Source organism: Aulonocara sp. 'chitande type north' Nkhata Bay, linkage group LG11 (genome assembly GCF_057382095.1).
Source record: "Aulonocara sp. 'chitande type north' Nkhata Bay isolate Kocher_YH1m ecotype deep benthic linkage group LG11, A_spYH_male_GT1.1, whole genome shotgun sequence".
Classification (NCBI taxonomy): domain Eukaryota; kingdom Metazoa; phylum Chordata; class Actinopteri; order Cichliformes; family Cichlidae; genus Aulonocara; species Aulonocara sp. 'chitande type north' Nkhata Bay.
This window is the reverse complement of record NC_141354.1, coordinates 4,427,596-4,449,515: the sequence shown is the minus strand read 5'-3', so window position 1 is coordinate 4,449,515 and position 21,920 is coordinate 4,427,596. Positions and strand designations below refer to the sequence as shown.

General features: G+C 43.1%; 2 protein-coding genes and 1 long non-coding RNA gene across 5 annotated transcripts in view; 1 reads left to right on the top strand and 2 right to left on the bottom strand.

Moving 5' to 3' along the window:
• Nucleotides 1-6,261: 6,261 nt before the first annotated feature.
• rrp15 (ribosomal RNA processing 15 homolog) lies at nt 6,262-12,448 on the bottom strand. The gene is made up of 5 exons (XM_086310274.1): nt 12,307-12,448; nt 7,612-7,859; nt 7,101-7,198; nt 6,838-7,027; nt 6,262-6,752 (listed from the first exon to the last, which is right to left on the bottom strand). Exons 1-5 carry the CDS (start codon nt 12,338-12,340, stop codon nt 6,615-6,617), a joined length of 708 nt encoding a protein of 235 aa, XP_086166400.1. The 5' UTR covers nt 12,341-12,448; the 3' UTR covers nt 6,262-6,614.
• Nucleotides 12,429-19,441, top strand: rwdd1 (RWD domain containing 1). 3 transcript variants are annotated; one of them, XM_086310273.1, is made up of 8 exons: nt 12,429-12,744; nt 13,724-13,997; nt 14,824-14,889; nt 15,569-15,699; nt 16,817-16,960; nt 17,043-17,175; nt 17,260-17,322; nt 19,008-19,441. In XM_086310273.1, the coding sequence occupies exons 2-8, from the start codon at nt 13,925-13,927 to the stop codon at nt 19,118-19,120; spliced, it is 723 nt and encodes a 240-aa protein (XP_086166399.1). In that variant the 5' UTR covers nt 12,429-12,744; nt 13,724-13,924; the 3' UTR covers nt 19,121-19,441. The 3 variants fall into 3 exon arrangements, with proteins under 3 accessions (XP_086166399.1, XP_086166397.1, XP_086166398.1); XM_086310271.1 differs by having other exon boundaries at nt 13,680-13,997; XM_086310272.1 differs by lacking the exon at nt 12,429-12,744 and having other exon boundaries at nt 13,652-13,997.
• Nucleotides 16,094-21,920, bottom strand: part of LOC147318358 (uncharacterized) — an 8,353-nt gene continuing 2,526 nt past the window's right edge. Inside the window, exons 2-3 of the long non-coding RNA XR_015131448.1 lie at nt 21,225-21,377; nt 16,094-16,469 (exon numbers count right to left, since the gene is read on the bottom strand). This is a non-coding gene — a long non-coding RNA (uncharacterized LOC147318358). The remainder of the gene's footprint in view (nt 16,470-21,224; nt 21,378-21,920) is intronic.

Genomic DNA, 21,920 nt, shown 5'->3' with positions numbered 1-21,920 from the left:
TCTGTTAAATCCAGAATTCAAAATCCTGCTCCTCACATACAAGGTCTTAAATAATCAGGCCCCATCTTATCTTAATGACCTTGTAGTACCATATCACCCTATTAGAGCACTTCGCTCTCGCTCTGCAGGCCTACTTGTTGTTCCTAGAGTATTTAAAAGTAGAATGGGAGGCAGAGCCTTCAGTTTTCAGGCCCCTCTTCTGTGGAACCAGCTTCCAGTTTGGATTCAGGAGACAGACACTATCTCTACTTTCAAGATTAGGCTTAAAACTTTCCTTTTTGGTAAAGCATATAGTTAGGGCTGGACCAGGTGACCCTGAATCCTCCCTTAGTTATGCTGCAATAGACGTAGACTGCCGGGGGATTCCCATGATGCATTGAGTTTTTCCTTTCCAGTAGGGCTGTTCGATATAACGATATATATCGGATGGCGATATAAAAACGTCTGTCGTTTCCTATTATGCTATCGTTTGTTTTGTGGTGTCACAAAATAAACTGTTTAATATTTTTCATGGTTTTGATGGTCACTGTAGTTATTATTAATTTCTTAAAGTTCTCTCTTTCTCTTATATTTTATATAAGTAACGCGTTACTGCCCATCTCTGGTACACTCATTCATACAAGGACTTTTTCCTTTATTCTGCTGCGTTCTCTCTATTATTCACACTCTGCACACTCTGATGTGATTCTTAAATGTACATGCTGCTCTTCAGGATTCATATTTGAGTTGCAGCATCGATTATGGCTCACCTGGGAGGAGGCACTTGTTTTAATTACCTAGTGAATTTGATTTAATCTCCTCATTCCTTTCTTGGTAGACGCTGCAGTCTTAATGGAAAAATTTTGCTCTCTCTTCCACGTTCATGTCCTTCATTCTACCTCCAGTGCTTGAAGAACAGAAGCATATATTGCGCAAATACAGGGAGTGCAGAATTATTAGGCAAATGAGTATTTTGTCCACATCATCCTCTTCATGCATGTTGTCTTACTCCAAGCTGTATAGGCTCGAAAGCCTACTACCAATTAAGCATATTAGGTGATGTGCATCTCTGTAATGAGAAGGGGTGTGGTCTAATGACATCAACACCCTATATCAGGTGTGCATAATTATTAGGCAACGTCCTTTCCTTTGGCAAAATGGGTCAAAAGAAGGACTTGACAGGCTCAGAAAAGTCAAAAATAGTGAGATATCTTGCAGAGGGATGCAGCAGTCTCAAAATTGCAAAGCTTCTGAAGCGTGATCATCGAACAATCAAGCGTTTCATTCAAAATAGTCAACAGGGTCGCAAGAAGCGTGTGGAAAAACCAAGGTGCCAAGTAACTGCCCATGAACTGAGAAAAGTCAAGCGTGCAGCTGCCAAGATGCCACTTGCCACCAGTTTGGCCATATTTCAGAGCTGCAACATCACTGGAGTGCCCAAAAGCACAAGGTGTGCAATACTCAGAGACATGGCCAAGGTAAGAAAGGCTGAAAGACGACCACCACTGAACAAGACACACAAGCTGAAACGTCAAGACTGGGCCAAGAAATATCTCAAGACTGGTTTTTCTAAGGTTTTATGGACTGATGAAATGAGAGTGAGTCTTGATGGGCCAGATGGATGGGCCCGTGGCTGGATTGGTAAAGGGCAGAGAGCTCCAGTCCCACTCAGACGCCAGCAAGGTGGAGGTGGAGTACTGGTTTGGGCTGGTATCATCAAAGATGAGCTTGTGGGGCCTTTTCGGGTTGAGGATGGAGTCAAGCTCAACTCCCAGTCCTACTGCCAGTTTCTGGAAGACACCTTCTTCAAGCAGTGGTACAGGAAGAAGTCTGCATCCTTCAAGAAAAACATGATTTTCATGCAGGACAATGCTCCATCACACGCGTCCAAGTACTCCACAGCGTGGCTGGCAAGAAAGGGTATAAAAGAAGAAAAACTAATGACATGGCCTCCTTGTTCACCTGATCTGAACCCCATTGAGAACCTGTGGTCCATCATCAAGTGTGAGATTTACAAGGAGGGAAAACAGTACACCTCTCTGAACAGTGTCTGGGAGGCTGTGGTTGCTGCTGCACGCAATGTTGATGGTGAACAGATCAAAACACTGACAGAATCCATGGATGGCAGGCTTTTGAGTGTCCTTGCAAAGAAAGGTGGCTATATTGGTCGCTGATTTGTTTTTGTTTTGTTTTTGAATGTCAGAAATGTATATTTGTGAATGTGGAGATGTTATATTGGTGTCACTGGTAAAAATAAATAATTGAAATGGGTATATATTAGTTTTTTGTTAAGTTGCCTAATAATTATGCACAGTAATAGTCACCTGCACACACAGATATCCCCCTAAAATAGCTAAAACTAAAAACAAACTAAAAACTACTTCCAAAAACATTCAGCTTTGATATTAATGAGTTTTTTGGGTTCATTGAGAACATGGTTGTTGTTCAATAATAAAAGTATTCCTCAAAAATACAACTTGCCTAATAATTCTGCACTCCCTGTAGACCCCAACCTCATCTCCCAATAACAGATAAGTGTTTGAGCACTGGAGACTTTCCAAGCCGTCAACTGAGACCAAAAACAATCCCAGTCGTCTGAAGCTAAGTGGGAACTGATTTCAGAAAGTCCTGTGCAGTGTAGGATGAAGACCTTCACTGCACAGCGGTTTTAAGAGCATCTGCTGGCCATGGCTCAGTCTGTCACTGAGAACAATGGACAGCTCACAGTGCTACAAACTTAACCGCTTCTTGTATGAAGCAAGCCATTTATTTATATAGCACAACTCCCAGCTGAGCACAGAGTGCTGAACACTTGACACGCTAAACGTGATGCAATGAATACGTTAAAAAATAAAGATAAAAATAAAAGAATAAGATGAGAATTAAAATAAATTTTAAAATAATGAAATTAGCACAAATACCAAAAAATAAAATAGTGTGCAGGTTTGTAAAAACGACAGGGGCGGTCTCAGTGTCTCACTCCAACTTAATTACTGAGCCAGCAGAACTTCACATACAGAAAAGCGCCAAACTCTCCACCCCAGCACTGCCCTTCCACTTGGTGTGAGTGGAGCCACCTGGTGGTCCGCCACGATAGTATAAAATGATAATTAGAATTAAATTTAAAACAACAAAATCAGGGTCAGACTGTGTCACATGCCAAGGAGTAAAAATGGGTTTTAAGACGTGTTTTAAAAGTGGACAGTGAAGGGGCCTCTCTAATGTTCTGGGGCGGAGAAGACCCCGCCCCCTCTGAGTACCTCCAGGAGCAGCTGGTCAGCTGACCTGAGAGACCTGGGGTCTGAGTAAGGATGCAGAAGCTCAGAGAGGTAAGGTGGAGCAAAAACAAACATTAGAGTTGAAAATCTAAGATGAACAGGCAGCCAATGGAGTGAGGCCAGGATGGGAGCTATGTGCTGGTTAAAAGTCGTGCAGTAGCATTTTGGACCAGCTGCAGACGAGAGAGAAGACACCGACTAACTCCAAAACACAGCACATTACAGTAATCCAAACGAGATGAAATAACAGCACGCACTGTTTCAAAATGCGGCCTGGATAAAATAGTCTTACCTTTGCCAAACGCCTTAAATGATAAAAACTGGCCCTAATTTGAGCGTCCATCTTAAAACCCAGATTAGTGACAACAGGTTTAAAATACTCTGCCAGGGGTCCCGAGTCAATAGCAGAGGGTTAGAAGGTCTGCTAGGACCAAACACAATCACCTCAGACAAAAAGACAACCTCAGACCATCTCCAGTCACAGATGCCACTTACACTCTAGAGCAATGTTACCTGGCTTATAAACAAATGCCTACAGACCAGTGGCAACGTTTGGTCCAGTGTTAACTGTTTTTGTAGGACCACTGCAACCATAATAATAAAGAACATCAAACTTACTTTTGATTCAGGGAATGTCAGAATCCGTATTTAAGAGCCGAGAGTAGAGCAATGCCTTTGAGTGTATCAGCTCAAGATGAGAAACATCCAGATCCTCAAGCCTCAATTATTCTTTTAAACTTATTCAGAAGAATAAGTTTAAAAGAATAATTTCAACTAGTATTTTGTTTTCTTTACATTTCTTTTGCTTCATTTGATCCACATCACAGCAGCACAAGTGACAGCAGGAAACAGTGAAGCTGAAATAAAATGCTGCATACAGCTTACAGTCAAATATACCAAGATTTCTATCCTGTGCACATGAGGTGCAGCTGGAATGACAACATGTAGGTGACAGTATCTGTGGGCACTGTGCAGTCTGACAGCTGCTGGGATGAAAGACCTGTGGTAGCTGTTACAGTCTCGCCCAGTTCCTCTGTGGAGTCTGGGAACTGGCCAGGACCCAGTTGGTCCTTTTTACCAGCCTATAATCCAGTTCCTTCACCACCTGTTTTTAAGTCACTCCTGAAAACCCACCTCTCTACCCTGACCTTTGACACCACGTGAGAAGTTGCTTTTTATTGTTTAGTCTTATTTTAGTTGTTTTTAGTTGATTCTATGCTCTTTTATCTTGTTTTCTTTTTTAATATATGGCTGTTTTCATTTTTATGTGTTTTATTTAGTTATTTGTGCTGTTTTCTGTTATTCTATTGTTTTGAACTTGTACAGCACTTTGGTCCTGTGCTGGGTATTTTTGCTTTAGAAATAAAATTAGACTGGAGTTCCTGTCCCTCTCCATGCTGCCACCTCCCCAGCAGACAACAAGATGCTCCACCATAGTGGCATAAAGTGGAGGGGAGTGGTCAGGGAGGGTGGCGGGAATTGTGATAGTGGAGGAGTGTGGAGCAGCCTCGGGTGGAAAGAGGGAGCGTGTCATTATCAGCCCAGCACGTGCTCCCGACGCAGGGGAAACTCTTCTGCAGGGAGATGTACCTGGGCACCAGCGTTGTGCAGCGTTCGTGTGGGAGCCCCGTCCATTGTGCTAGCAGTGTCCAAGCATTCCTTTTTTTATTCATACCCCCCCACCACACACACACACACTTTGGGAACCACTGCTTCCATATTAGTTTCTTTTATAATTCATTAAATTGCATTTTTAGAAAATGTTTTGTTTTATTCTCCCTTGGGGAGGGGGGGTCGGTGTGAAGTAGGCTGCTTCTAATAATTATGTCCCGTGGGGGACATGCGTACCTAGGTGGGCTCAGCATTTGACCTTCACTGCCCGAGGACAAAGCTGACCTTGGAACCAAATTTCAAAACACCACACTGACTAATATACTATCTTATCATATATCATATTAGTCGTAATCCATTCCTTGCAAGGTCGTGGTGATCCTCAGAATCACCTCAGATCTATGGCGTTATTTTAGTGCCTCTATTCTGAGCGCACGTAAAAATAAATAAATTTGCGAGCACAAATGTTGCGTGTTGAGGAGAAAACTATTTTGAGCGAACAAAATTCATTGCTGCGTGCAATAAATGTGTTTCGGTGTTTGCGATTATCCACACACAGAATATAGCCCCTCCCACTAACATCTCTGCTCCCTGCACGAGCAACACTGTTATAAATGTGCCACAAAACCAACCAATCACAGACTTGGATGCAAACCTTCTGATTGGCTGTTATTGTCTCCAATCAGCTCCCTAGCTACTGCAATCCAGGAACACGCTCCAGAATGTAGCTAAACCCATTTTAGGTTTGTATGTTTAATTATTTTATTTTAAAATATATAATTTTTTAGACCCTTGTTGGCAGCTGCTCTGCTCTGTGTTGGTACAGGGCACTGAAGATGATAACAGTGGGTGGATTATATTCTTAAACTTAGTTACAGCGCTTTCAGAAAGACATCTACTGTGATAAAGTCTACTCTCCACCGCTGTGTAATCAATTATTGTAAATGTGAATGTTATCAGGAAATGATCAGACAGGAGAGGGTTTTCAGGAAACACTGTTAAATGTTCAGTTTCGATGCCATATGTTAAAACAAGATCTAGAGTGTGATTAAAGTGGTGGGTGGGTTCTTTTACATTTTGAGAGAAGCCAATTGAGTCTAATAACAGATTAAATGCCATGTTGAGGCTGTCATTTTTAGCATCTACATGGATGTTAAAATCACCCACAATAATTATTTTATCTGAGCTGAGAACTAAATCAGATATAAAGTCTGAGAAATCAGACAGAAGCTCTGTGTAAGGCCCAGGTGGACGATAGATGATAACAAGACTAGTTTTGCAGTTGCCACACCCCCTGCTTGTAGCCACACTGAGATGCCACTGCTCGACTCGTGTACTAAAATCAGTCTGAAAGCAGCTGATGTAACAGGCTGTTCCACCTGTGAGCGTGTAGTACACTCCAGCATGCACACATTTATTGTTGAATAGAAAACTGTTAACATGAAGGATGCATTTCTCCAGTGTCAACAAATAAACAGTTTTGCATTTGAATGAATCTGTGAAGAAATTTGTAGTTTAACATGTTCTCTGCTACAGTCCACATTCAGTATGTTTCACAGTCACCTGTCAAAATTTATTCAGCAACAAATATAAAACTGTACATCTCCAACGCAGCGGTGCACGTGAGCGTGCACGTGTGGGTGCACGGGCGTGTGCTGACGTTAAAGCTCGTCTTTTCAGTTCAGGGTCTCCTGTTGGTTTTTCCCAGACGGTCAGAGCTCAGCCTTTCAGTGTGCACGGCTGATGTCAGATCTGAATCGCTGCCTCACTGTTTCCCTCCTGTGGCTCGTCCTGGTCACTGCTTTTGTCCCAGTCTTTCATTGTGGCTCCCATCATGAAGTCATCTCTGAGAACAGTCCAGGCAGGCTTCTCCACAGCAGCGACCTTTGCACGAGCACACACACAGAAACATCAGGATAAACACACTGACAGCAGAGGTACAGAACGAAACAAACATCTGTCAACTCACAGCAGCCTTTTCGGTCTTGCCCGTTGCTCGGACACCTCCGTCTTCCCTCCTCAGCACATCGATGAAGTCTTTCTTTGAGACAGAACAAAGGATCTTTGCCCTCTTCCTGTCTGATCCACCAGCATCCTTCACCTTTTCCTGCACAGTTTTCTGGTGTTTCCTGACAGCGTTGAACAGCTGAACCACCCCTCTGAGTGAAGGAGGACCACATTAGAACAGATGCTCGGTTGCATATACGTCAAACAAAGACACAGAGTGGTCACCTTGTAGCAATTCTCTGTAATGCTTTCTCAGTCTCGCGGTCCGTCACTATGTCAGGTTTCTCCCTGCACATCTGCTCCCACGCTTTCTTCTCGTCAGCCTGTTAGGGACACACAATCTTTGGGTTTTCAAGGCTTAGAAATAAACGTGTTGCTTTTTTGAAAGTGTTCAACAACAAGGAGGAAATGAATGAATATATATTTTCAAACACAGCTGGTCACAGTGCAGTTTTGATTTTACATTATTATGTGGATGAACATTGTGAGCAGAGCACAGTGTCTAAGGTCTGCCTGCTTTCCTGATTGGTTCCTGTGTTCAATCACTAGTTTATACTTATGGTTGTCTTTAGAGCCAAAACATGAAAATAAACTCGCCTACTTATTATAACTTGTTATTATAAGTCGAACGTTGTCATTTCTTGTCGACAGTGATGAACAAATGTGGAAACTGTGCTCGGTGAGTGATGAACATCTGCTCGGACACATCATCCTGAGCCTGGGACTCGGCGCTCACCTGTTTCTTCCTCTCGAGCTGCTCCTGTCTCTCTGCTGCCTTCATCTTTTCCAGCTCCTTGTTCTTCTCCAGGATGCCGCTCGTGGTTTTCTTCCCGAGGATCTTTGCCATGGCTTCAGCCCATCCAGTGCTGGCATCTTCATTATGTTCATTTTCATCCTCTTCTTTCTCTTCATCATTCACTCTTTCACCTTCACTCTCTCCTTCAGAATCAACCTTGCCTTCAGACCAAAGAGCCATGCTGTCACCTGATTCACACAAAGAAATGATGCAGTGAACTACAAACTCTCGCTGACACAGTAGAAGCATTTTGATTCATGCTAAAATATCCGACAATCCCAGAAAGTTGATCCTGTCCTGATGAACCGAGCGTCTGATTTCATCCAAAGGTTACAGACGTGTTTACTCCACCACAGCGACAAGAAGACCTTAACTGGCAGAAACACATAAACACTGTTTATGTGTGGACATTAGTCCTACCACATGCAGACAGGTGATGATGGGAGTAAAGACGGTGGAGAAAAGTTGATTTATTTGACTTCTTGGATGCAAACGTTTGAAATCACATTTAAATGTTGATTGTACACAAGAAGATTTTCAGTAAAGTTTATTGAGATTCGGATGCTTAGCGATAAAAACTGTACTAATAAATGTGTGAATGAGGGAAGTTGTGCCGCGTGCAGAGAAACGCTATCTAAGAACCTTTCAACATAACAGCTGCAGTGGTGATGACACTGTGTCTACATAAAGATACCAAGAAGTGCAGAGAGGTGAAGCAAAACATCCAGAAACGGCGGCGCTCGTTACTGCGATCGATATTTAAACCTTTGCTGGAAACAGCCGGAGGGAGTCGGCTATCAAAGCACCTGACGGATAAACTCACAGTGAAGAAAAGCTCCGTTTGGGACAGCTGCCATCCACGGTGTTTGTCCCACACAGCAGAAATCTACAGACGTGTAACTGATGCAGCGTTTCAATCACAGTGATCCTGGAACAACAGGGGGAGTCTAACAGGGGGTCAACTACACCCTCTTTATTTCAGCACCTCTGTCACATTATATGTTTTCACTTTAAATTCGCTAAATAAATGAGATTAATATTTCAATATATAAAAATAAACGCTCTTTACCCCCAGACCAACAGAAATGCACCAGTACAGCTGTTTAATGAAAGTTAATGAATGACTAAGCACTACAGCAGCGGTCCCCAGCCCCCGGGACTCGGACCGGTACCGGTCCGTGAGAGTTGAGGCTCAGGTGTTTTCAGCGTTTTTATCGGTTTTCAGCGTGATTTTGTTATCGTTTTTATCATTAACTTGGTTTTCCTGGGTCTTTCACGTGTGTTATGAATAAATCTTCTTTTTTCGGTACCGGTACTAGTTTTATTTTGTTGTATTTATCCGCGACACCTTAAAGGCCGGTCTGTGAAAATATTGTCGGGCATAAACTGGTCCGTGGCGCAAAAAAGGTTGGAGACCGCTGGGCTACAACATCACAGCTGTAGGGCAGACTTCAGGATGCTGACGTGCTTGTTTTCACCATATACGCCTTTAAAGGCTCACAGATACAAACTCATCCATTCACTTGCACATGAACATACGTCCTCCTGTACGTCTCCACTGCCCGGAAGACAGTGGAGATTATTGTGGACTTCAGGAAGCACACAGCCCCACTCCCCCCCATCATCCTGACTGACACCCCCATCACCTCTGTGGACTCATTCCACTTCCTGGGTACCACCATCACCCAGGACCTGAAGTGGGAGCCCACCATCACCTCCGTCATTAAGAAAGCCCAGCAGAGGATGTACTTCCTGAGGCAGCTGAAGAAATTCAACCTGCCAACACGGACGATGATGCAATTCTACACCGCAATCATCGAGTCCATCCTCACCTCCTCCATCACCGTGTGGTACGCTGGAGCCACTATCAGGGACAAACTGAGACTGCAGCGTGTTGTGCGCTCTGCTGAGAAGGTGATTGGCTGCAGACTCCCATCTCTGCAGGACCTGTACACCTCCAGGACACTGCGGCGTGCAGCTCAGTCACAGCTGACCCTTCTCACCCTGGACACAGTCTGTTTGACCTGCTCCCCTCAGGCAGGAGGCTCCGGTCCATTCGCACCAGAACCTCTCGCCATAAGAACAGTTTCTTCCCCTCTGCTGTCGGACACATGAACAATAAACGTACGACTGTCCCCGCCACTAACACATGACCCTACGCTGTGTTCACTGCATCATTCCATGTTTGCACTGATCACCACCTGCACTCATGCACATATCTTTCTACGTAGCACTTTTAATTCTTATTCTTACTTTTATTTTTTCATGTCTATTTAAGCGCAATTTATGACAGTATGTTTGCACTGAAGCACCGCAGCAATTTCCTAATGTTGTAAACCTGCTCAACATTTGGCAATAAACCCTTTCTGATTCTGATTCTGATTCTGCTTCACTTACGTCCTCTGTAACGGACGTCTGATTTGTGGTCTGTATCTTTTGGCTCATTCGAGCGATCCTAACAAGTCCTGATGGACGACATCGAGGACATCCTGGACTTTGAGCTCTCTTTATTTTTCCTCAGTTCTCAGAAGGATAAACTTTATTTTATTTAACATTACTGTATTTGAGATGATTTTATTTTCCCATTAATGAATATTTTCTTTAAATGATGTCATTATATCACTGCAGGCTCAGGGTTTGGGGTTTTTGTTTTTTGGACAGATGTTTTAAACAGTTCATTTTGAAGACCTGCACTTTTCCCCCCTTTGGAATATATATTATTGATCATAGTAACACAAAAGTATTTCTTACCTGATTTCTCGATTAATTAATGGAACAACTGATAGAACATTCAGTGACTAACAATCAGAGTCTACATGAGAGCAGCCAGCATAGTTCAAGAGAGAAGCACAGCGAGGTTCATGGTTTGATGAACAGTATTATTATTCTAAGAGTCTGTAACGATCAAACTACAAACACTTCATGAAAGCACAAAAATTAACATGACTAATCCACAACTACTGTGACAGCTTAGAGCAGCAGCACAGGTAACACTCTACAAACCATGAGTTCACTTTAAAAGGCAAAAGTCCAACTACTGCATCACTTGGAAAATTCAAGTTGGATAAACAATAATAAACAAATAATGACCTTTCAGCTGCTGGAAGCTGTTGCTGTGCTGCACAGGTGTGTCGGGGCTCGAGCCACAGATGGTTTGTGATTAGCTCTGGATCTTTAAAGAATTGTTTATTAAAGTCACACCTGAAACAGTCACATATCTGTGTGAACCAATTACAGCTGAGCATCCCTCAATAGGGCCAACCTCGTACGAGCACCTGATTGGTCTGACCAACGGGGTTTAACGATGCGTGGGACTCCAGCATAAGCGTTACAACAGCGTTTATAAGAACATCAGGAGGAACTCTGAGACGCTGTGAAATCCCACAGCAGCTCAGGGTGATGTCATCCTGCAGGGATGGTTTACACATGACAGTGAGTAACCATGGAAACGCAGGGGATGTTTTAAATTTCATGAACTGAAAAATTAAGCCTTGACTTGAGTTCATTTGGTGTAATTTCTCTGTTTACTCGTGCACGTTTGACTCCTGTGCTCCTCACAAATATGCACGTTTGTGCCGTAACACAGCAGAGTGACCGCTACGATCTTTTTATGTTGCATGTTTACCGAGGATCAAAGAAAGCTATTGGACATTTGAAGATACTTCACAGAAAAGCTTGAAATAAATCAGATGTAGATTTTAACAGAGTGAAAAATGAAATCCTGCAAAATGAAGAAGAAAACATAAAATGACAAAAGAGGAAGTGCTGTGACTGAAGACAGACGTCACTGTGTGCAGTCTACCTCTGCAGCTGAACTAAATGTTGGCCTATAGCTCACATTCACCACTGACCTTGTTTGCTGTTTAGCTCTTGTGTCTTGGCAGAGTGCATGAGTCATTTTGCTTTTCTGCAGTCTGATATTTGAGGTTGAGTCAGTGTGTATAAAATAAGTTGATGCCTTAATAATCCCATCAAACTAGATGGTGGTGGCGTTTGATCGGCACATGCTGACTGCATTCTTTTCATAACCAGGTCAGGAAAGAGAACAGGAGGAGCGAGCAAAGGAGAAGAGATGCAAAATGAGGGACACCACAACAGCAGGAAAGACGAAGAAGAGGTGAGCATCAGAAAGAGGGCATACAGTTCAAACGCAGCAATCGTGGTGCAATAAAAGCTCCGAGGCTGGTAAAAACTCTGTACTGGCAAATAAAACTGTAACAAACAAGAAGGACTCAAATTAATGTTCTTCTCAAGCAGGAACCCAAAAGATTTCAGGGCTGGGCCAAGTCCTCAGTGATGCTAGCGACGCCCCTGTTGATCGTTGTTGTCTGAATACCGACGCAAATGCGGTGTTCGTGTGCGATTCACGCGTGATTTGTTACACTATTTACACTTAGTACGATGTAAACGCTCGCATTCAAAGAGCAGGTTACAGGAGAAAAGTTTCGCTCATTTTCTACCAGGTGAACAGACGGACTTTAAATCCATCCTGTAACCACAGCAGACCATTCATGTCTCTGCTGCTGTGTTACCAATAACAGCAGAGACCGCCTTTAGTGCTGTTGTTGTAAGAATCTTCGAGGCCGTGCGGCTACAATTAGCAGCAATAATAAAAACGTGAATTACAAAACTCACCGGAGTCCAACGCGTGTGCTTCCACCAGAGACATTGTGTGTTACACTACGTCGTTTCCGTAGAGTACAACTAACCGCCCGTCAAAGGTTCCGTCCAGGAATTCCGATTTGTTCTACACGTATGAGGAAAAAGCTTCTTCGTGTACTCGCCAATAAAACCCAGAGAAATAAGCACAGCGACGTTTGTTCTGTCTGCAATGGTAATGAAATGGCTTATTCGGGCCATTAGAGGTCGAAGCGGGCCGGAAGGATCTGGAACAGGGTTCCGTGCTGTGCCAAAGTTAACCCGGTAGAAAGTGTAGCTCGGGCTGTGTCCCAGTTCAGACTTTTTTCTCTCCATCTTTATTTCAAGAGGAACAGTAACAACAAATATAAAACACGGAGGAGACAATGTACTGCAAAATTATGATACAATGGAAGAGTGCGCCAAATTAAACAGGTAAGATGCATATCAAAATTAAAAGGGGGAAATAAGAAAAAGGAATAAAAAAGAAAAACAAGCGAGAGATACAATGACATTGAATCATTAAACGGGGACATTAAACACAATCATTACATTATTACATTACAGATATTTACGGTTTTAAAAGCTTTTTTGTTGTGAGAGGAGCAAATTGTATTCACAGAGTTCAATTTCTTTCCTAAAAGTGAGAAAGTGAGGTTCATTGCTTGAGAACTTTTATGGTCTTTGGCGAGGAGTAAAATCAGATTAATGAGGTAAAAAGCATCCGAGTCTTTCCTACTAAGTCAGTGTAACCAAATAACACATTTTGGTAAAAAAGCACAAAATTTGATAAGATGTTCTTAGAGATGAAACCACAAAATCTACGTAGAGGTACAAGACCAGAATAGATGTGAGCAGGACTCTGGGGCGATCTTACAGAAGGAGCAAAGAGTGTCTACATCCCTCTTACATTTCTGAGGGAAGCATTTAACAGGGTAGAATCTATGAATTAGCTTAAATGAAATTTCCTTCACTTAGTAAGGAGGAATTTTTTTTGGCAAACGCCAAACTTTCTTCCAGTCAATGTCCTAAAAAAATAGACCAGAAAGAAATGGAAGGAGGAATGGAGACAAGTGACTCTTAAAAAGGAGACCTAATCTTGGCATTCACACCTGTACAAGAGGAGAAACTAAATAAATACCAACAAAAGTGCGAAATAAGATTTGGTAATTTGACTGGTTCTTATATCTCAAAGTCCTTTGTACAACTCGACTCATTCCCCCACTCAGACAAACACTTTCGATACGCCCCCTGTTAGTAAAACGGTTCCTTTCCCTTATCTATTTATTTATTGTTTATTTGTTTTCCTCCAAATGATGATTGGTAAACGACCATTTCCCGATTGTTTTTTTTTTCACTCATTCATAAAGAAAAATCACACGGACGCAAGTTTTTCTCTTTTTCTTGTGTGGAGCGTGTGATCTACACAAGTCCAGGAGGTGGCGGTAATGTACGTTCAAAGCTGGTTTGCGACCCCCGCTAAACCCGAAAAGAAGAAGAAGAAGAGGCGGATCGTCGAGATCGGCGATCGACTGTTTCAGCTGAGTACGCAGCACACAGCGAACGCATTGGTGATGATTTTACGAACTTCCAGATAACCTGCAGCTTCACAAACATGACAGACTACGCCGAAGAGCAGCGGAATGAACTCGAAGCCATAGAGTCCATCTACCCAGACTCCTTTACAGGTCTGAATGGCACGTAACGTTAAGTAGGATTGTAGCACGAAAGTAGTAGCTAGCTCATAGCTAGCAAGTACACGTTACTTAGCTTGCTGGTCTTGATGCATGCTCAGTGATCCAGGTAAGGAAATCCCAGAAGGTTGATTCTGTTCATCTGGACGTTTTCAGCGGGAGAAACGTTTCATCCAGGGGACTTCTTCAGTCTCAGCTGACTGCAGGTTTCCAACCTTATAAACAGAACATTTGTACAATGACTGAAACCTTTCACGTGAAAAGGGAAAGACCATCTCTGAAACGAGGAGGGGACCTAAGGGTACACCTGTGTGCATCTTACAATGCTGTGATTGCAGCCATCCCCCAACTCTCTGTGAATGACACTCACCAATGGTTGTTGATCAATGGTCATGAGAATTTGCAGAACTGACCTCCCAGCCCGTTGTTAATCAGCTGTGCTGGTTTCAGTCGTTGTACAAATGTTCTGTTTATAAGGTTGGAAACCTGCAGTCAGCTGAGACTGAAGAAGTCCCCTGCATGAAGCGTTTCTCCTGCTGAAAACGTCCAAATGAGGAGCATCAACTTTTTGGGATTAGCTTGCTGGTGTTCTTGTGTTTGTGAAAGGATGCTCATATTAATGTCAAATGTTAAAATACTAATACTATTTCTATTAGCACGCGGTAGCTGTTGGGAAAAGCAAAGCTTGCCTGAAGTCTTTGTTATTGGTATCCAAATCTTTATTATTTCTGGTTGGTAAAATCGTGAAATATGCCTTAGTTACCCAGCCACTTATGAAATCATGGTAATAGTGATGTTACTAATGAATGTGTACTTGCAGTGCTCTCAGAAGATCCAACCAGCTTCACCATCACGGTCACGTCTGATGCCGGGGAGCACGGGGAAAGTAAGTAAACTGATGAATGTGGTTGGAAAACGGTGTGTTGCTAGCACTGCAGCTGTTATTATGTCAGGTGTTTCAAACTGAACTGCTCATTGCTTTCCATTATAGAATGTGTGTGTGTATGCATGTGTACATTTATAGCATATATTTAAAAGCAACGTAGCATTTGAAATGGATCATGATAATAGAACAGTATTGTAAAACCTCTGGTGTGAAATCCATGACCGTTGAGCCCGTCTGTGACTACCGTCTGACAGCAGTTGAAGGAACACTGGTCCCAGTGATACTGCTTTGCTTCTAAGGATGTTCCCCTGCATGGTCGCAGGATCAGTTATGTTATCAGAACTGTTCTTGTGGGGTCTTAGTAACACAGCAAAGGCCACTTTAACGCACCCCACTCAGGGCCTCCAGGAAGGCTGGGTAGGCTGCATGGTTGATTGATGAGCACGAATAACAAGACCCTTTACTTGACCAGAATGAAAGCAATCCTCTCGTCCACTAGTGAAAACCCCACTATGCTGGCACTAAGCTGGGGGGGTACACGTATATCCACCTGTTTGACTTTACACGTAGTGAATAAAGAATAAATGAAAGTTTTATCTTTAGTTAAATAATAAAAAGAACTTTTTCATTGTGCACTTGTAAAGTTGTGGAACATGAACTGTCTGTTGTCTTTTTGCAGCTGTGGAAACAACTTTAAAGTTTACGTATGTAGACAAGTACCCAGACGAGCCCCCGCTGTGGGAAATCTATTCCCAGGAGAACTTGGAGGAGAGTGACGCAGAAGATATCCTCACACTATTACAACAGCAGGTCTGTCATTGGATTTATCTGAGCAGTCGTGGGTCTGGTGCTGGTTGAGGGCTAATTAGTGGCTTCTAGATCTTTCCAGATGCTTGGATGGAAGCCCAGTGCCTTGGATGACAGCTTCACTGTTGCGTGTCTACATTTGTGATGTAGCTGAAGCTCAAACCTCATTAAGAGGAATCTGTGAAGAAATGCTGCCGAATCTTAAAGCTTCAGACATTCGTACAGCTGGTCCATGGGCACGACTACAGTAACATTGTAATGAAATATGGGTGCATACTAATAACACAATAACAGTGTATGTTCATTGAACTGTGCAGTGATGCCTGTCAGACATGTAGCGAGATGGAGACAACTTTAAATGTTTCCAAAGCGTTTAAAAGGATTGATATATGTGTTCTTTTTATCAGTGTAACTCAGAGTATCAGATTGATGCTTTATACTGGCCATACACGAGCAGTCAGAAGCTTGGACACACCTCCTCGTGTGATGGTTTTTTACATTGTAGATTCTCACTGAAGGCATCAAAACTATGATTGAACACATGTGGAATTATGTAGTAAACAAAAAGCGTGAAACACCATAATACTGTTTCAGGCTTGAAGGAGTTCCCACAGATGCTGAGCACTCGTTGGCCCTTTGCCTTCACTCTGCGCTCCATCTCATCCCAAACCATCTCCACTGGGTGTAGGTCAGGTGACTGTGGAGGGCAGGTCACGGTGCAGCACTCCATCACCATGTGATGTCTTCATGTTGTACCTACAATGTCCAAAGTGCTAAAAATAAAGAAAAAACATTGAATGAGAAGCTGTGTCCAAACATAGATATCCATGTGACAACGCAGCAGCGGGAGGATGCACTGAATGAGAAAATTTACTTTCAATTTTGTATTTTTTATGTGAACTGAAGAAGCTTCACAGGTGAAACATCTCCAAGAACCTTACAGAAGCTTGCTTTCCAAGCCCCTTAAACTACACAGCAATAATAACAATCAAAATGTAGGTGACGTCAGACGTCTCTCCATCGCCTTATTGCAAAAAGAAAAAGAATTGAACCAAAAGTGTTGAACTGTTCTTGGACAGTTGGTGAAATGTGGCTTTGTATGTTTGTGTTCACTGTGCAGGCAGAAGAAAACTTGGGCATGGTGATGATCTTCACCCTGGTTACAGCTGTTCAAGAGAAACTTAATACAGTTGTTGATGTGATGAAAAATAGGCAAGAAGAGGAAAAGCGGAGGAAAGAGAGAGAGGCCCAGGAAGCAGAGAAGGTAGAACCCAGACGGGATTCATGACCATTCACTCTCTGCAGCCAAGGTTTTATTTTATTATAACAGTAGTTGCTTTCAACAGGTGGCTTTCCAGGGAACAGTGGTAACCATTGAAAACTTCCTGGCATGGAAAGCCAAGTTTGAGCTGGAAATGGCTGAACTGAGGAGAAAAAGACAGAAAGAGGAGGAGCAGGCAGGAAAACCCAAACTGACAGGTACACGGTGTTACTCAAAGACACCAAAAACTGTAAAGATGATGACGTACGTGTCCTGACTGAAGACTGTGCATCTGTCACCAGGTAAACAGCTGTTTGAGAGAGACCACAACCTGGACACATCTGACATTCAGTTCCTTGAAGATGGTAAGGACTGTTTCTGAGTGTTGTGCTTCTTTTTGTTGTGAGGACTAAAGTCATTTATAGGACAGTGGAATCTAAACATAACACTTGTGTGGACGTCTGTGTTTGCAGGTAATCAGTAGGCACGTGATCAGTCGTGGCCATCTTTGTGATGGGCTGATGGATCCTTGTTTCATTCGGGATGGTGGTTTCGACCTCCTTCCTTCCTCTCAGTGTGCCGTGTCTGGGGTGAAACCCTCGCTTTCTTGCCTCGGTCTCAGTGGCTTCCACCTTTTCCTTTGGCCATCCTATTATCCCAGCAGTGTTGATTGCTCGGATCTCGTTCTTCCCGTTTAGCCGATCCTCGGGGCTCGCCTTATTCTCTGCGGGTATTTGGTGGTTGCAGTTTTCCGAGGTTCCTCTTTACGGCTTCCATTTTCTCGTGGGATTAAAAGATACTTATAGCTGTACTCAGTATCTGCAATTCCCGACCAACATTTCTTTGTTACCATCCGAGTACGTTTCTCCAGTCCAAATGACATTCCGATGTCATTGCTGTAGATCCCAGCGGTGTCAGCTGACAGGTTTATCCTTCGGGAGTATGAGGTGTCTTGTCTGTCATTACAGGGCGTTAGGTACGTGTAGCGACGGCCATGTGGTCGGCAGTTTCTGGTGGATGCTGCCCTTTGTCACAGATTCTGTTATGGACGGTATCCAGGTGTAGCAGGTAGTGGAGGGTCTCTGTTTTGGTGGCATCAGGGTTTCAGCTGTGCTTTTTGCGAATGTTGTGGTTCTGTTGGCTTCATCAGGTGGTGACCTCCAGCTTTCACTGGAGCAGTTTGCTGCTGAGTGTGAAGCAGTTGGATTCAAAATCGGCACCTCCGTTTCCGAGACCTTCTCAGCTTGAAAGGGTGGAGTCAAACTCTGTGTCAGGGACGAGTTACTAGTAGGTCGGGGTCTCGTTTACAAGTGAGGGCAGAGTGGAATGTGAGATTGTCAGAAGGATTGAGCCACGGACTTCGTATCATCTTGTTTTGGTGAGGAGAGCTTAAAAGCAAAGTTGTTGATTTACTGCGATCTTCCTTCCTGCCCTCACCTGTGCTCATGAGCTCAGCCTAGTGACCAAGACGACAAATTTGCAGATACAAGTGGCAGAAGTAAGCTTCCTCTCCTTTAGCGATAGACTGAGGAGCTCAGCTGAGAGTAGAGCCGCCAGCCACAGCGAAAGGAGTCAGTTTACGTGGTTCAGGCATCTGACGAGGAGGCGCCCCCCCCCCCCCCCGACCTCCTGGGTGAAGTATTCTGGGCGTGTCCTACTTGGTGGGTGCACTCATACAGACCCAGGACTTGCTGGACAGATTATATGTCTTGGTTGGCTTGAGAACAACTCATTGTCTGCCCAGATGAGCTGAAGAGCCAGGGTGATGGAAGTCTGGGCTTCAGACCCCGGTGACCCGAACCTGGATAAGTGGCAGAAAATGGATGGAATTGTGTTTGTGTAGCTCGGGAGAAACGGGATTGGCAGCAGGCAGACACGTGAAAGAGAGAAAAAAACGTGACTTTCTAAGATCTGATTTGCTGTGTCGGAGTCACAGATCATCTGGATCTGTTGGCTCAGTCAACAACTCCCAGTCAGAGAACAGCATTTAGTAGGAATAATCTTTTTCCTGTGAAGTTTCTTCTAACCCCGTGGCTTTCTTCTTATGCAGCTGGAAACAACGTTGAAGTGGACGAGTCACTATTCCAGGACATTGAGGACTTGGATTTGGATGAAGATGACCCAGATTTTGACCCTATAGAGATGGGTAGTGATGAAGACTAAAGGCAGAGCAGGACGGTGGAATCAAAGGCTTCAAGCATGATCAGAGGAACATGCTGCTCTTGTCCTGGACGCCGTCTTCTGGCCATTAAGGACATGTCTGCTTTTTTTTATTTTACAAAACTCCGAATGAAAGGAGAGGAAATTGTTTAAAAACACTCAACAGTTGGTGTTTATTTCAACTGCCTCGATTAAGTCTGATAAAAATGTGTGTTCCCTCTGGGGCTTTGTCTTTAAGCTCATCCCAGTATCAGCAAGTTTCTGTCCAGTTGAAGGCACTAAACTGTCAGGTATGGCCAGAGAATAAAAGTCTTGCTTTGCTGAGGTTGAAGTAACTATACTCTATTACACGTGACCGCATTTCCAGAAAAACTAGAATATTTTCCGATGTGCAGTAAAAACATTCTGTGACAATAAATCAGGTGAGCAGTTCTTTACGTGACCAAAGTAAGATTTTAGTAGTTGGACTGACCAACTCCAAATTTGAATTTGATGGCTGTAACACTGTGGGAAAGTTGGGCATGTTTAGCAGTTTCTTACATCAGTTTTCCTTCAAATAATTTAATTTAGAAGTGAGTCTAAGATGTGTAGCAGTGGTTAGCATTGTTGCTTCAATGGATAAGGTCCTGGGCCGGAGCCTTTCTGCATGCACACACACACACACACACACACACACACACACACACACACACACACACACACACACACACACACACACACTACCGATTAAAAAGTTTTGAACAGCCCAATTTTTCCAGTTATTTATTGCAATTCAAGTTTAAGTCCACTAAATATCTTGAAATAGAACAAACAAGTGGTGAACTGCCAGGTTAAAATAAAAGATACCCAAAAGTGAAAAATAATGTACATTTCAGAATTATACAAAAAGGTCTTTTTCAGGGAACACAACATGGGTTAACAATTTAAAGCTGCTCTGCAGCAATTGAGACTCAGGTTAGTGCTACTAATTCCTGCAGGTACAGCCCCTCTGTGTGCTGGGCACACTGTGGTACCAGACCCTCGTGAGCATCAGTTGAACATTATTGTACTGCAGAAAGTAGCGTGTTGGTACAGAAATGGTGACAACAAGACGATTAACAATGGAAGAGAGACAGACCATCATAACACTTCAAATGTAGGTTTGTCCTACAGAGAAACTGCAAAGAGTGAGTCCAGTTTCCTTCATCATCCAAAGGCTCAGAAACAAACTGTGACAGGAGGGGGTCTGCAGACCCAAAGACACGACTGTATCAGTTACAGTGTGATGGCGGCTCACAGGACAACAGCTACAAGCAGCTTAATCGTGGTTGTAGTGAGAAGTCTCAGTTTCAGCTGTGAAGAGAAGACTTCCTGCTGCAGGTTTGACAGGACGAGCTGCAGCAACATCACAATAAGACAAAGAGGCTTGGCTGGGCCATAAACTCCACCACTGGACTACTGCAGACTGGAAGAAGGTCTTATGGACTGATGGATCAGAATTTGGAATCTTTGGTTAAGTGTTATCAAACACAGAGGTGATCACTGAGCAGCTACGTGGTTTCACTCCATATGTGACGTTTCCTTTGACAGTGTTGATGAAGACTGAAGGTGTTGCACTGTCTCTTTAGACAAGAACTGTGTGTATGACAAGGTTCCTATATAGTACATTTCTGGTGTACTTGACCCCAAGTATTTTATTCAAGGTCTCATTCACAGCATTTACTTACACATTCACACTACAATGAATGCATTGGGAGCAGCACGGGTTTAGTCTCTTGCCCAAGGATACTTTGGCATACAGTTTGTATGGAGATGAGTGTTTTTTGGTGATTGGTGACAGAAGGATGGCAACAAGGAAAGTCCACAAGTGGACATATTACACAAAGGATGTTGAAGCTACCAGGTGGAAGGAAAAGAGGAAGACCTCAGAAGAGTTTTTGAATGTAATGGGACATACAGAGGGCATATGTGACGGATGCTAGATGATGCTAATGATGGAGTTAGATGGAGGCAGGTGATCCAATACGGCAACCCCTTAAAGGAGCAGCTGAAAGATGAAGACTGTTCTGAGTAACCAGTTTCTCAGTTTTTCTCATTGCTTCTCTCCGTACATATTCAAAATGTTTACCATTTGATGTAGCTGTCCCTCTCAGTCAGATGGGTGTCTGCAGTGCTTTTCCCAGCTCTTTGGGTGTGGACATCTATTAAAGACTACAGAGAAACCATGGTGGGATCATCAGCTGACGGATGGTGACGAGGTGAGGTGATCGTCCTGGTTATACTAAAGTTAAAGACAAAAAGTCAAAATGATTGATCATCCATGCTGTCACATAGACTCAGATCTGCACGGCTTCTGTTTTAAACACTGTAGTCAGCTGCAGAAAGAGGACATGAGATTTTCTCTGACAGCATTCAATACAACCTGATGTAAGGTCAAAGGTCGTCACTTGATGATGAAATAAAAACTTGAGCAAGGAATTCTTTCACACTGGGTCTTGCCAATAGTGTGTTACTTACCATAAAGTAATTCAGAGTCAGTCATATCTGAGTAATGACATTGTAATGTATATACATTGTTACTGTATAGCTTTCTACAGGACTGAAGGAGGTGCTGGTAAAGACTAAGATAAGATAAGATAAGATAACCTTTATTAGTCCCACACGTGGGAAATTTGTTTTGTCACAGCAGGAAGTGGACAGTGCAAAAGTTATGAGGCAAAAATTAGAATACAATAAGAATAAATACAGTACACAGCTGTACAGAATAGAATAAAATAAAATACTATATACAGTAGAATACAATAAGAATAAATACAGTACACAA

What these genes read in the sequence shown, in the direction of transcription:
- rwdd1 (XM_086310273.1), top strand. Translation starts at nt 13,925, where the DNA reads ATGACAGACTACGCCGAAGAGCAGCGGAATGAACTCGAAGCCATAGAG. An exon ending in CTACCCAGACTCCTTTACAG is followed by an intron (nt 13,998 to 14,823) that starts GTCTGAATGGCA and finishes GTGTACTTGCAG; the next exon opens with TGCTCTCAGAAGATCCAACC. An exon ending in AGGAAAACCCAAACTGACAG is followed by an intron (nt 17,176 to 17,259) that starts GTACACGGTGTT and finishes ATCTGTCACCAG; the next exon opens with GTAAACAGCTGTTTGAGAGA.
- rrp15 (XM_086310274.1), bottom strand. Translation starts at nt 12,340, where the DNA reads ATGTCTCTGGTGGAAGCACACGCGTTGGACTCCG. An exon ending in AGCTCGAGAGGAAGAAACAG is followed by an intron (nt 7,199 to 7,611) that starts GTGAGCGCCGAG and finishes TGTCCCTAACAG; the next exon opens with GCTGACGAGAAGAAAGCGTG. An exon ending in TTACAGAGAATTGCTACAAG is followed by an intron (nt 7,028 to 7,100) that starts GTGACCACTCTG and finishes TCCTTCACTCAG; the next exon opens with AGGGGTGGTTCAGCTGTTCA.